At 46.2% G+C, this 14,559-nt stretch overlaps 1 protein-coding gene across 1 annotated transcript in view; it reads right to left on the reverse strand.

The window, feature by feature from the left end:
* Positions 1–1,661: 1,661 nt before the first annotated feature.
* Positions 1,662–14,559, reverse strand: part of INO80D (INO80 complex subunit D) — a 33,141-nt gene continuing 20,243 nt past the window's right edge. Inside the window, exons 6-9 of the mRNA XM_015415997.1 lie at positions 12,096–12,229; positions 9,335–9,552; positions 6,333–6,490; positions 1,662–2,833 (exon numbers count right to left, since the gene is read on the reverse strand). Of these exons, the coding sequence (XP_015271483.1) occupies positions 1,662–2,833; positions 6,333–6,490; positions 9,335–9,552; positions 12,096–12,229 (1,682 nt within the window). The remainder of the gene's footprint in view (positions 2,834–6,332; positions 6,491–9,334; positions 9,553–12,095; positions 12,230–14,559) is intronic.

A 14,559-nucleotide genomic window follows, 5' to 3' on the forward strand; every position in this document is an offset into this window, starting at 1 on the left:
AACATTTTTAATCAGGTGAAATTGCATATCAGAGATAACAAAAGATTTTCTGGGGCTGGTGTGGGAAAGTTTGACCGTGCCAACCTCAGAAAATGAAACAAAGAGCAAGGGATTCTGATTATCTCCGCTGAGTAGAACTTGACTTCATGAGGGAAAGAAACCATGTGTTAACCTACTAAAAAACTGGGGGGGGGGGGATTAAAATCGCCACAAGCAGAAATCCTGTTCTGATAGAAATTTGGGAGGTGGGGGAGCAGAAAAGAGAGAAATAGTTTAACTGTGGATTGCCTCACGAACAACATTTTTCCCCTCTGCAGGGGAAAAAAAAGTACCTCAAGGGAAGTAGGCCTTATTTTGACTAACGCCTCACAAATCAATTATTGTGGCTCTTCAGAGAGCATGAAGGGGTACAAATTGAATCTTTTGCACTTCTGACTTATTTATTAGCAAGGCCAGTGAGAGAAGATAGGACAGCACCTGTCTCGGTTCCAGAAGCTTCTTTTCTAGTTAGAAAACCAGTTGGTTTCCTCTCACACTTGGCTTCCCGCAAAAGTTGGCTAACGTATAATAGGGTACCTATAATAAAAAGGGCTCAAATATCAGTTTAAGAATGTTCAGGAGCCCCAATTATACAGAGATTGTGACAACCTGGTAAAATCACTAAGGTGTTCCGACTCAGATTGGTTTGTATGGTAAATGGGGTTCAAAAAGCACTGATTCCATTAAAAATACAATCCACGTCGGAAGTTCTGGATAACGCCTAAGACCAAATCAACACTACTATAATAATCGGATTCTGAAATAGACGTCTTATGAGAGTAGGGTCATTATTCCGATACTCAGCACTTCCTTTTCTCTCTTTCCTCCTCCCATTCTAAACTTTTTAATAGCAACTTTAGATAGCCTGAACCCAAAATTCGATAACCTTCCAAACCAATTCTTCACCAGTTTAATAGATCTTGTTGTAAGAAATGAACAGGAACAGTTACTGGTTTCAAATGACTGCTTCGGGAGAAGAAAAAAACTATGAGGTACCCAGCAAATACACACATACACACACACCCTTGCACATGAGGAGTTCAAAACCACACTGTTGACAGAATAACTCAACAGTGGTCTTGGCTTAATTCTACAGTGCCTAATTACCCAATCAGAAGGTTGATCTGCCTTTCATCCCATTCGCGCCTTTAAAAATATATATATGTATATAATAAAGCAATTGCCTGCCCCTCCCCCGCCTCCCCAAATGCTAATGGGACTGAAAGCTCTGATCTGAACTTCAGGAAAACAAGAACTTGCATTAGTTTTATCTGAGGTATCTTCTCATTTCTCGATCTAAGGTCAATTACATCCAGCAACTGTACTGTATATTTCCTAGGGGTATTTAAACTGGGGCATAGTGAACCTGCCAGAAGTAAATGAGCACCAATACATAAACAGCACATAAGATCATTAGAGCAGAGCCTAGCAACAGGGAAACCCTGGTCTGTACTGAATCAGGACTTTTATTTTTAGCCCCCTCTTTTTTATTTAATAAAAAAATTGTCTTTTAAAAAGAAGGGGATGACAAAAATGAGGAAAGAGAAGATAGGAGGGGAAGGGGTGACACGGGGGGGGGGACGTGGGGTCCCCTACTGTCTGAAATTCATTGACAGACAAGCTCAACTGGAGGTGGTGAAGGGAGCAGATCCATTATTGGTACTAGTAGCTGTGGCACCTGTTACTGTGAATCCCGTAGGGGGCGCTATGGAACTGTGGCTGGGCTGCAGGTCCTTGGGAATGCCACTGTGTGAGCTCAGTTGATGGCCAAAGGCAGCGCTGAACTGCGGGAGCTGCTGCTTGGGGGAGGTGGAGGCCATGAGTTCAGAAGACGCAGCCCCCATGCCACTGAAACTGGTCTGCGGTAACCCTGGGAGCACACTGGAACTGTTGGGGGTCACGGTGGCGAAGGCAGGCTGTGTGGTCTCTGAGTGCGACGTGGTAGGCGGCGTGGACAAGGAGGTGGAAAGGAGGTGCCCGTCCGCGCCGAGGAGATTGCTGAACGGAGAAGGGTCACTGAGGCTGACGGGGAGGCTCCCCCAGTGAGTTCTGGGGTTCACCACCCCGCTGAGCGGCACCTCGAGCTGCGATGGTAGCAAGTGCTGTGCTATGATGGGCATCTCCGTGGAAAAAGTAGCTGCCAAGTTATCGCCAGAGTAGGAGGCGGCGTGGGGGGACGTGATGTGGTCGCTGTAGGGAGACGGCACGTGCTCACTGTCGTAATGGCTTCCGTGGGGTGAGGAGTGTGAATGGTCACTGCTGTATTGCTGTCGTGAGGTGATTAGGTCATCTGCCTTGCTTAGCAGCTGGGCAGGGTGTGGCCTCTGGGAGGCATGGCTGCCATCATGAAGTCCTTGGAACTGTCCTGGGAAGTCTCTCTCCCCAAGCCCACTCTGGCTTATCAGAGTGGCAGAAGTAAGGCCAACGTTGGCTGGGGCGGAGAATTGCCCCTGAATCTGCCCTGACAGGGGCGTCGGTGGATTGGATAAGGTAGCAGAACGGAGCAAGCTGTCGTCCAGATCCAGGCTAGAGAAATTATCATCGTGGACTATGCGCCCGTTGAGCAGCTCGCCAAGATCCGCGTTGACTTCTCGGCTCAAGGACTGAATCCCTGGAGTCCCCACGCCCGTAGAGAACACCCCTATCCCTCTGTCCGAGAGCTCCTGAACAGGCACGCCGTCAGTCTGTGTGAGTACTCCGATAGTACTCAGGCACTCAAGAGAAGTTACCGCCTGCAGGGCCCGCTCCAGCTCCTCTGCTTCTTCGGTAGTTGGAAGGAGATCTCCGTTTTTACCTGTGTGAAATTACAATGCACAAAACAGCATGCCACTTAACAATCGAGGTCCTAATGAAGCAAGCCAGCAAGAGTCTGAATGTTTACAGACCGATTCATTCATATACTGTTTAAACAAAACTTAAGACAGCAATCCTAAGCAGGTCTATACTTAGACGTAAGTCCCATTTTCGTCGATGGGGCTTACTCTCTGGGAAACATTCTTAAGCCTGCAGCTTAATGCGGTCTGAGAGTGGCATGAAAAGAATTATTTTGTACCAAGAGTGCTTTCCAGCACAGGTGTGTTTACACAGGAATGTTCATCGCTGGAGGATTACAATGTGGTGATTTGCATGAGCCGCCACAAAGCAAAACGCCAAAATGTTCACACTCCCCTCAGCGCCACAGCGTGAGGTGTGGAGCTGCAAGGGCGGCGGCCGGGACCTTTGGGGGCGGGGTGTGTGGCCTTATGACACATTTCCAGTGATGTCAGGAGGTGTGGCCTTATGACACACTTCCGGTGATGTCAGGGGGTGTGGCATATGCTAATGAGTTATGCTAATGAGTTCCCCTAGCTCTTTTTCTACGAAATGACCCCTGGTCTTTGGTCCAAAAGGGATTAAGTCTGTCAGGATGGCCCAGTGTGTAATGGAAGTGAATGCCTCATTCTAATGGTATCCAAGATCCCAGATGCACACTTGAGTCTTAGTAAGTTTTAGGCTTTCTGTCACACATAGGTCATTGAATGATTTTAGACTGGTTTAATGCACAGAAGGTGCATTAACCCTTTCGGCTAGGGTTAAAAGGGAGGGTGGGTTGTTTCGTCCTAGAGAAGAAGAAATCCTTTCAACTGCAAATTCAATAGAAAACAATGTATTAGAACCTCTATGTGAACCTTATTAGTTAGGCCCTTGTTTACTCTATGTGACTGATACAGAAACAAGCAGCATCAAGCGGAGAGGCAGCTACTTCGGAAATAGAACTCATTTTAATGTTTATACTTTCTGCTAGATTTGGGGTTTTGTAGATTTTGGGAGCACAGAGCAAAAAAGGCACTTTGGGGATAGTGCTGGATTCGTGCCATCTTGTAGTCTTGTAAAAATAAACGATAAAATCATTCTTGTGGGCAGTGTGAAATGAATGGATCGTCGCTCTGTGCGCTGGGTGTTTTCAGAGATCGATCTCTAATGCGTTTTGTTAGGTATTAAAACTATGGCCTATATTTCAGATTTTAAACGTATAAACACATGAAGCTGCCTTACACTGAATCAGGCCATCAGGCCTAGAATTGTCTACTTAGTTTCCACACTGAGATCTTTCACATCACCCACTACTTGATATTTTTAACTGGGGATACTGGGAATTAACCTGTGACCTTCTGCGTGCCAAGCAGGTGCTCTATCACTGAGTGACTGAAAAACTAAACAGTGATAGGTCTGTACTGGACACGCCTCCGGGCTCAGATTGGTCAATTCTTTTCCTTGTTTTATATGAGAAATAGAAGCGGTCTTCAAGACAGCCACATGCAGTCTGAACTCCATACTGTGTAAAAAGTAGCCGTGGTATTTCCTTTCTGGTTGCAAGGAAGACAGTGGTGCATAGTCTAGCTTTCTCTAGAAAGGCCCTGTTGATTTAATTGACCACAGTGGTTGATGACAGGCATGGGGGGGGGGAGAGAATAAATGCACTGAAGGTTTGCATTGCAGTTCATTCCCCCTTACAGCAGACCGCTGTGTTGCAATTTAATGATGCCAGAATGTTTGTGCCAGGCAGTTCCGATTTTGGGAAATATTTACATGCGTAAATGGGTCAGAGAGAGATGCAGTCAGTTCTCAGCTGTTTCTAGAAGCTTGCAGTCTCTCGCTCTCTCTCTGACCTAATTATGTGTAATTATCCCAGGCTATGTTTCCGGGCAGGAGAATGTCTTGGGAACGCACTCCCAGGTCGTCAATGCATGATGTCAGAAGCACGGGCCCTTCAAAGTTAACCTAAGAAGACTTTTTATGCTCTGAGTTTCAAGAGGTGTCCTCCCGTAAGGGCAAGCTTGAAGCTTCTTTATACTGAACCACACGACTAGTCCATCAGGGCCAGTATTGTCTACTCAGACTGGCAGTGGCTCTCCAGGATCTCAGGCAGAGGTCTTTCACATCACCTGGTCCTTTTACCTGAAAATACTGAGGACTGAACTTGGGACTTTCTGCATGCCAAGCAGATGATCTACCATTGAAAAAAAGGCCCCTCCCCAAAAGGCTTATAAGCTTTCCCCCCCAGCATGTTCAGTGTGATAATAACACTGCCTTTTTCTGCTTTTAAAATATTCATTAGAACAAAAATAGAAGAGCCAGCTCCAAGGCTGCCACAAACGGACGATGTTTTGGGAAGCAATTTTTACCACCTTCCTTTTCCCTCGGTAGCTTTCTGTGCCCCCTTAAAAACCACGGTGGAGGGTCACAGGACCCGCTAGAACAACATGCCACATTGCAAGGTGGGCTGCAAAAGTAAGGGGAAACCTGCCAAAACGGCAGACATACCCGCTTTGCAAATGACTCAGTGGATGGATCGAAAGCTCGTGCAAAAAAATGGGGGGGGGGTTTTTTCCAGGTAAATTCCCCTGTTTTGCTACAGCCCCTCCGCCATGCCCAACGGCATGTTGTGCTACTCTCAGCAGTGGCTTTTGAGGGCACCCTGGGGGGGCTCCACAAGGAAGGCAGCAAAAATTACTTTTGCAATTTCCACTCCACGAATGGGAGTCCTGGACCCAGCCCAATCTCTCCTTCAATCCACGACATTCAAAATTCATCTTCAGACAAACATGAATAAATAACCTGAGCACACATAACAGCGACACAGACGTAAAAGCAACACTGAAAATCCAACCAAAAATGTACATGTATCAAGATGCAAAAAAAGTTCTTTCTTACAAAACTTACATAAAGTTTAAAACAGTTGTATATAAAATGTTTTTAAAAAATACAAAGAGGGCTTTACAGAATAGAAAAAAGAAAAATTTAAGCTGTTTGACCATGTAAAAATTGCACACCTTTGTTTCTGCAAGCTGTGCCGCCGTCTCTTTAAATGCCTTCTCCAAGCCCCACTGCTGGGGCCAGCATGTCTGCTGACACGAACCACAGAAACCCACCAGGGAGGTTTGTGGGGGCTCATGAGGGTGAGATGGCACGAATCGAGGTTCACGAACCGGGCCTGGTTCATGACGAATTTCGGTTTGTGATTCAGTTCATTCCCATCCCCAATAACAACATCACCTTCTTGACACTCTCCAATTCAACTCTAGCATGAGAGATTGGGGTTCCTGGAAAGAGCTCAAAACTGGAAGTCCCAAGCTATCATTCCCATTTTCCAGTATCCTTCAACCATCAAACCAATTTGGAAAAGCATACAAAGCAGCTTTCAAAAAAAAACCCTGGAGAGCTCATTCCCGCTATCCCAAGACCCAATTCCAAACTGCTTTGCCTCCATTTACTACCTGCCAAACAAGAGGGGGGGGGGGGGGAGTAAGTACCTTCAAAAAAATCAAAGTCTTGCAAGTCGTCAGGCAGCCTCGGAAGGACGTCAGAGAAGTCCTCCTGGTTCAGCTCGAGGTCATGTGGAATGTCTGTGATTTCATTGGCGATGTCATCTGGCAGCTCGTCCGTACTCAGCTCCGGTGTGGAGGGGCTCCTAGAAATACCGCAAAGCCAGTCTGATGAGATGCCTGGATCCTGGCACTGACTGACAGGTTAACGCAGTCTTTCTCGGCCTCTCTCCCTCATGTTTCAACTCCCTCCCCATCTAGCAACTCTGGAGCCACATAGTGTTACACAGAAAGCAAAAACTCACAATGCTGCAGCAACTGTAGGGTTCTGTTCCCGTGAAAATGTCCTTGGATGGCGTCTGCTAAGACCCAGTGTACCAGGGCTAGCAGCAGCCCTCTCTTTCCCCATTCCCTTTGGATCTCCAGAACTGATGCATCAAATCCTTGCTGGCAGACATCAGCAGTGCTTCCCGCAGAAGTGTCAAGGGGAGACCACTGTAGAAATGTAAACCCCTAAGATCTATGATACGAGAGGATCTCTCAAGCATGCTAGATGACCCTGGAGGTCCCTTCCAACTCTATGATTCTGTGCTGTGACACAATTGAGACATTGGCTGTTTCCACCATTTTATAGCCCTTTGGACCAGAGAGGTCCCTACATCGGTGCACACACACTGCCCTTTCTGCCAATATATGGGCATGAGCTGAAAGATACACCACGGCTTCCTTGCACTACAAGCTAACAAGTGGACGGGGAATCCCTGAAGTATCACTCATCCCCCCCCCCAAAAAAAATAATGGTCCCATCTGAGCTCTAGCTGCCCGCAGGAGAGAATATAGAGAATGCCAGATTAACGGGGCGATCCTGAAATTGCAAGCAGGGTGCCTGTCCATTGTTCTGTGGGGTGATCAAGAAAATATAAATCCATCTCTGCATTAAGAATGAAGAATGCCTCCAATTTTATTTTTATTTTTTTACCATCACATCAAGCTGACTTCCGGCGACCCCTAGTGGAGCTTGAAGGCAAGGGACGTTCAGAGGTGGTTTGCCATCGCCTGCCTCTGCGTCACGACCCTGGTATTCTTTGGAGGCCTCCCATCCAAGTACTAGCCAGGGCCAGCCCTGCTTAGCTTCCGAGATCTGACAAGATCGGGCTATCCTGGGCTATCCAGGTCAGGGCTAAATACCTCCGATTTTAGTCCAGAAAATAAACCAACTGTGTCCCCTTTATGGAAACTCTTGAACGTGCCAAGTTACGTGGCACCTGGGCTGCTCAGCTGCTATTAGGATTGACTTGTTCAAAATGAGACAGAAAGAAGCCACTGAAATAGTCAAAGGTCATTTCGGGGGGGAACGCGGGGGAACACAGTTCCCCCGGGTGAGGTACAGGGGGGCAGGGCACATGATGAAGCCCCGCCCCCCGCTTCCAGCCCTCATTCAGCCAGGAGGAGGCAGGAGAAGAGGGAGGGTAAGTCGCTTCCTCCCCGCCTCTCCCCACCCCTGCCTGCCTGGGGCCAGGGAGGGCCTTCGCGGGGCTTCCTCGCACTCCCGCTGGCCTTGCAGGGCCACCGCCGGGCCCCTGATGTCAGGGGGTGTGGCATATGCTAATGAGTTATGCTAATGAGTCCCCCTAGCTCTTTTTCTATGAAATGACCCCTGAATAGTGTTCTATTCTCTTAAAAGGTCTTGCAGGTTATTTGTTCCACAGGGGATGTTTTGGTGTAGAGCCAGTTTGGTGTAGTGGTTAAGTGTGCGGACTCTAATCTGGGGAAACCGGGTTTGATTCTCCACTCCTGCACTTGTACCTGCTGGATGACCTTGGGCAAGCTGTAGTTCTGACAAGAGCTGTCCTTGAAAGAGCAGTTCTCTCAAAGCTCTCTCAGCGCCGCATACCCGTCACAGGGGGTCTGTATTGTGAGCAGGTGATTTGGCTACTGCATAAATTAGTGTGTTCTGGAGCCATCCTTCCTGAGCTGAGACAAAAATGTGTGAGCCGGAGGCTAAAAAACGGTGAGCTAGCTCACACTAACTCAGCTTAGAGGGAACACTGCTCACAGGGTGTCTGTTGTGGGGAGGGGAAGGGAAAGGAGTTTGCAAGCCGCTCTGAGACTCCGAGTGAAGGGCGGGGTATAAATCCAATCTCTTCTTCTCTTTGGTAAGATACTTTCCCAGCCACAAAAACGCAACACTGCCTTTTTCAGTAGGCTGAGACATTTAAGGGCCATGACAATATACAAGGGCAAGTCAGATTCTTCCCTACCAGACAGGTGAATTTATTAAGGAAGAAAAGCAAGCTGCAGTATACGAAAAGATCCGTAGCAAAGAGTAGTACAGCAGGTCGTAAAGACCGACCAAAACAGTCCCCAGGCTGGCTTAATAAATGGCCTCCTGGTATCCTGGCCAAACAAGCAGCACATGGTTAAGAGGGCACTGGAATGACAGAGGGAAAAGCGACCACCCTTTAAGAGGAAGGATCTATGCATAGCCCATAGCTGTTCTTCTCTCTCTTGCTAGCGTGATGCCCGTGCACCCAGCTATTAAGAGACAGTCACAGAAATAGCTCAGATTGTGGAATAATCCACCACCCTGTGAAAGAAAAATTTCAGCCTACTAAGAAGTCCTTCTCTCTTCTGCGGTGCTTAAAACCTCAAGGAAGCCTGTGCAAGATTGCAGCCAATTATATACAGGCAGCAACAGATCGGGCTTTTTCATTCACGGCAGTCCTCTCCAGTGTTCCCTCTAAGCTGAGTTAATGTGAGCTAGCTCACAGTTTTTTAGCCTCTGGCTCACACATTTTTGTCTTAGCTCAGGAAGGAGGGCTCCAGAGCCAACTAATTTCTGCAGCAGCCAAATCACTTGCTCACAACTTTAATGCCAGGAGCTCACGAAGTAGAATTTTTGCTCACAAGACTACACAGCTTAGAGGGAACATTGGTCCTCTCCTACCCTGGCTGGTCAGTTTAAAAAGGAGAGCCTGCTGACCACTTACCGTATATGGGAGATCTCCATTGGCAGTGAGACGCTGGTGGGCATACTGAGGTTTCCTTGGGGCACAGCAGGAGGAATCGGTTTTTGGGGTCGCCGTGGCCCCCGCCTTCTCTTCTTCTTGTGTTTTTTGGTGAGTGCAGGTGGCTTTGTTTTTTTCCTGGGCTTCCTCTGCTGCTGGTGCTGGACTTTGCGAGAGCTGTCTCCGCGCAAGAAGCTATCCTGTTGGGAGACAGGATGGAAAGGACGTGAAGAACAGGCTCTTTTTTTCCTTTTCTTGCCATACCGAAATATTTCTGTATTGCACACAAGTCAGAATAGAAGACCTGAGAACTCACGTGAACTGATAACTCACCTGATGACCATGAGCAGTAAAGTTGAGTGGTTTGGGGAGGGGGGGGGAGAAGGCAGCACACAAAAGCCAAACTATTTCCAAATCCAATTATACTAGTCTGTATTTTAGACTAAAATTTAATCTTCCGCAGGTTTAGGAATGTTGCCAAACTAGAAAGGATGGTTTTGAGACTCTAAGGAAGTGACTGCATTTCAAGGGTTACTTGCCTCTGAATATGGAGGTTCCCTTTACTCACTCATCACCACTCTCCTCCGTGAATGAGTCCCCTTTAAAAGCCATCACTACATCCACCGGCAGTGAATTCCACAAATTAATTATGCGTTAGGTAAAGAAGTATTTCCTTTTGTCTGTCCTGTACCTATTGTCCAGCCAGTTTAGTGTGGTAGTTAGGAGCATGGACTCTAATCTGGTAAAACCAGGTTTGATTCCCCATACTCCACATGCAGCCAGCTGGGTGACCTTGGGTCAGTCACAGTTCTCTGAGAGCTGTTCTCTCAAGAGCAGTTCTCTCAGAGCTCTCTCAGCCCCACATGCCTCACAGGGTGTTTATCGTGGGGAGAGGAAGGGAAGGAGATTATAAACTGCTCTGAGACACTGAAGGAAGGGCGGAGTATAAATCCAATCTCCTCCTCCTCCTCCTCCTTGTGTCCCCACATTCAAGTAATTTAATTTATTTATTTGCTTTATTTCCCACCCTTCTCTCCCAATGGAGACCCAAAGTGGCTTACATCATTCTCCTCTCCTCCATTTTATCCTCACAACAACCCTGTGAGGGAGGTTAGGCTGAGAGGGTGTGACTGGCCCAAGGTCACCCAGCCAGCTTCCACGGCATGAGTGGGGATTGAAACCTGGACACCCCAGATCCTAGTCCAACAATTTAACCACTACACCACGCTGGCTCTCATGGGAGAAGGAGGGGGAAAAACTACCTCTATGCACTTCGTCCACCTCATGCATAATTTTATAAATGTCTATCATGTCCATCACTGTTCAAGCTAGAGCGGAGAAGGCTGAGAAGGGTTTGAGGGAACGCAGAACAAAACTCCAATTAAACACTTCCTCTTTCGGACTGAGTGGAATGTTTTTAAGACAAAGTTTTAGTCATTCAGAAAGTACATTATGAAAAAATTTATATAAAATAGTGCGAGACAATAAGTACCATGTGTATGCGGTAAACATATACAGTATTTTCAGGAACTTGTTTAAATGTGACTAATTTTCCCCACAATTAATTTGCTACAGTTACTATAACCATTGTTGGAAAGTTCAGTGCTTTCCTTATTACAAAGCTGAATTCAACATTCAAATACTCTCCTAGCTCTGTTATGATTGTCATGCGACTGTTGTAGTCCAAAGAAGGTACAGTCTTTTCTTTCTTACTAAGTTTGTGTTTTCAGTTTTCAAAAAAATTAAGATACATGTGCTAAGGTAGGCCAGATGTTTGCAGCTCTTCATCTCTTTAGTATTGGGCATATTTGCAATGTGGTTTGTACAAAATGAAGGCGTTACACTTTCAAATTTATGCCCCAGAGTACAACTTTATATGTTAAATTATAAATTATGCATTTGATGACATTAAAGCAGTAAAATAAGTTTAGGCTCAGTACGAAAGTATTGCGTATATTCAAATTTCCCCCAATAGCTGGGATTTTTCCCCAGAAGAAAAAAACAATTTTTTTCCCAAAAACCTCTCATTTCTACCCCAAACATAAATGGCAGCAACACATTCTCAAAACAGGAAATAAACTGGAATGCTCAGCTTCCACCTTGACATGACTGTCCAACACAACAGGGTTCCAGATTCCGACTACTGTGGCAACCAAAGACAAGATGGGGAAAATGCAAACCAGGGCAGAAATCACTCTCTGGTTTCAATCCTAAATATGGTTTCTTGGGGAAAGCATAACTGAACCCAACGCAATTTAATTCGGAGTAACCATGCACAGGATTGAACTGCAACAGAGTTCAGAAATATTTTTCCATAACCCATAAATTAAAAAACAAACAAAAGGTTTACATCATGACATTTTTGTATCGTTGCTGAGGGAAAGGATACTGTGGCCCCTTCTCAAAGTCCGGTTCGCAAAATTCTGAAGAGAACTGTGAAAGTCAACAATGTTCAACACATTTTTACCGTGATGATGAACACATGAAGCCAATTTACGCCAAGTCAGACCCTTGGTCCATCAAGGTCAGTATTGGCTACTCAGACTGGCAGCAGCTCTCCAGGGGCTCAGGCTGAGGTCTTTCACATCATCACCTGGTCCTTTTAACTGGAGATGCCGGGGACTGAACCTGGGACCTTCTGCATGCCAAGCAGGTGCTCTACCACTGAGCCACAGCCCATCTCATGTTAACCTGCCTTTGCTGGTCAAATTGCCATTTTATTTGGCTATCTCGAATGCCTTACCATTTTTTTGGCGTGTTCTTCACACAGGGGGGTCTGATGCGTAACGTCTAAAACTGGCACCGAGCACTGCTGTCCATCGGCAAACTTGGCTGTGCAGCTCGAGAACAGCTGCTGCGAACGGTTCAAGAGGATATCTAGGAACATCTGGGTCAGGAATAACAGGCAGAAACACTTTGGGGGAGGGAATCAAAAGACCATTTGATCTGCGCAGTAAGTAAAAAAAAACAGAAGTTCTGTTCTGTTGAGATCCAAATTAAACATTTCCCTCACGTCAAGAGCAGATGCAAAGTCAACAATTACAGCGGGGAAATCGCCATCCAGCGGAACGGCTGATGATTTTTTACAATTGATTAAGTTGGTTTTATTGAACTAGCTATTTTGCTAACGAGTCCCTACGTCAGTTTCCTTGAAAATTTTTTTAATCAATATCTTCATGGGGGGGGGGGGGGGGGAGGCGCAACGCAATCGATGGGGTTGCTGCCTAATCAGCTTATGACAATCTGTACTCAAAATATTTTTTAAAAATGGTTTCTGGCATCCACAGATCAGACGCCGTAATGTTTCCAAGATTCGTCCTGCCTTTCTGAAAGATGACGTACAGAGAAAGTCAATAAATCAAACCCTGAATCTGAAATGACATTGCTGAGAAAAAAGATATATAAAAGACACATTTTTGTCTTCCGCTAAACTGCACCAGATCGTCTTGTGTCTACAGGCTTATTTACAAGGTATGTTCTTCCAAGTTAACGCCTTCATTTGCTTTAGTCTTGTATCGGTTTACATTCTGAAAATGGCTGCCGGAGGGCATGTGGGAAGCCGCTTCCGAAACAGGGCAGTCACTTCATCCTCCGAACAACTACTCATGAACTGTGGCATGATACTTATTTTAGATAAAGACAGAAAAAGTGAACAAGCATCTGTTGCAGTGTGCTTTGGATGCCTTTGATGGTTTTAGAACAGAAGACGTAATGAGGACGCCTGTGACCGCACAAATCATGGCACCAGTGAATGCGGCGGAGCTTCTAGTTCACACAAATGGCGCTTCCGAGTGAGTCCCCCCTGGCTGTGAGTTCAACAGCCTCGTGCGGTGGTCAAAGGCACTTCCAATGGCCTGAAGGATCTAAAGAGAGGTCCACTGATGCTTCTACTGGGCTAACGGTGGTCTACAAAGAGCCATATAAATTTGTCAACATCCTGCTTTCTGCCAGACCGTTCATTCTCATCTGATCCTTCTCTGTATTTCTCCATTCTGCCTTCGCTGTTTCCTTTAAATTCCCAGCTCTTCTTCAGTGCTTAGAATGATTTTAAAACTAAGATAAAGTTTGAGTCCAGTGGCACCTTTAAGACCAACAAAGTTTAATTCTGGGCAGGGCATTTTTGTAGAAAAAGTCCAGCAGGAACTTATTAGCATAATAGGCCACACCCAACAGCAGAAACTAATAAGCATATTAGGCCACACCCTGACAGCAGAGCTCATTAGCATATTAGGCCGCACCCCCATGTTACCAAAAATGTGGTCATCCAGCCACGCCCACCTTTTGATTCTTATTCTGTTTACCATGTTTGTTGTCAAAGCCCAGGGCCTTTTTGTAGCAGGAACTCCTTTGCATGTTAGGCCACACACCCCTAATGTAGCCAATCCTAATGAGTTTCTGCTGTTGGGTGTGGCCTATTATGCTAATGAGTTCCTGCTGGGTGTGGCCAACTCGGGAGCCAGCCGGAACTCCGTTCCTGTGCGTTCCTGCCCCAAAATAGCCCTGATTCTGGGTATAAGCTTTTGTGGGCAGGCACACTTCTTCAGATGCATGAAGAAGATACCCAGAATTTAACTTCGTTGGTCTTAAAGTTGCCACTGGACTCAAACTTTGTTCTGTTGCTTCAGACCAACATGGCTAGCCACCTGAATAAAAAACCAAGGTTAGATTTGTGATTCAGAAGGGTCTGGAGATTGGGGCAGCTGTAAGGGACTCCAGTGAATTTAGAAAGGAAGGGGAGAGAGGACTCATCAAAATTCTGAGAGTGGTGAATTTAGGATCTTTTATTTTCCCTTTCTTTGCCTTTGAAATTCCATATCCTCATGTTCAGGGTCCTCTTTAGTAAGAGTTTCTGGTCAAAGGACTTCCTTTGTCCCTGGTCTCTGCCTCTTCTATCAATACAGCAGGATTATAGAACTTTCATCCCTTATTCATTCTAGGCCATTTTCCTGCCTCAATCCCGCCTGCCCTGCTGAAAATTTTAAGGCTACGGAAGGTGCAAGATTATTAAACTTTTTGGTGGAAAGCCAACTCCATTTGTGTGCTTCCATTTGAACAGTAGGACAGAATGACCTCCACAAAGTTGTCCATTTATGAATGCAAACCACACCATTTGGACCGGAAACCAATAACTTGAACTGAGGAAGACTCCAATGGAGACTAGACTCATGCATCCCACCAGACTCCGCCCTGTTTTCCAGACTTCTCTA

Source organism: Gekko japonicus, unplaced genomic scaffold (genome assembly GCF_001447785.1).
Source record: "Gekko japonicus isolate JY-2015 unplaced genomic scaffold, Gekko_japonicus_V1.1 scaffold123, whole genome shotgun sequence".
Classification (NCBI taxonomy): Eukaryota; Metazoa; Chordata; class Lepidosauria; order Squamata; family Gekkonidae; genus Gekko; species Gekko japonicus.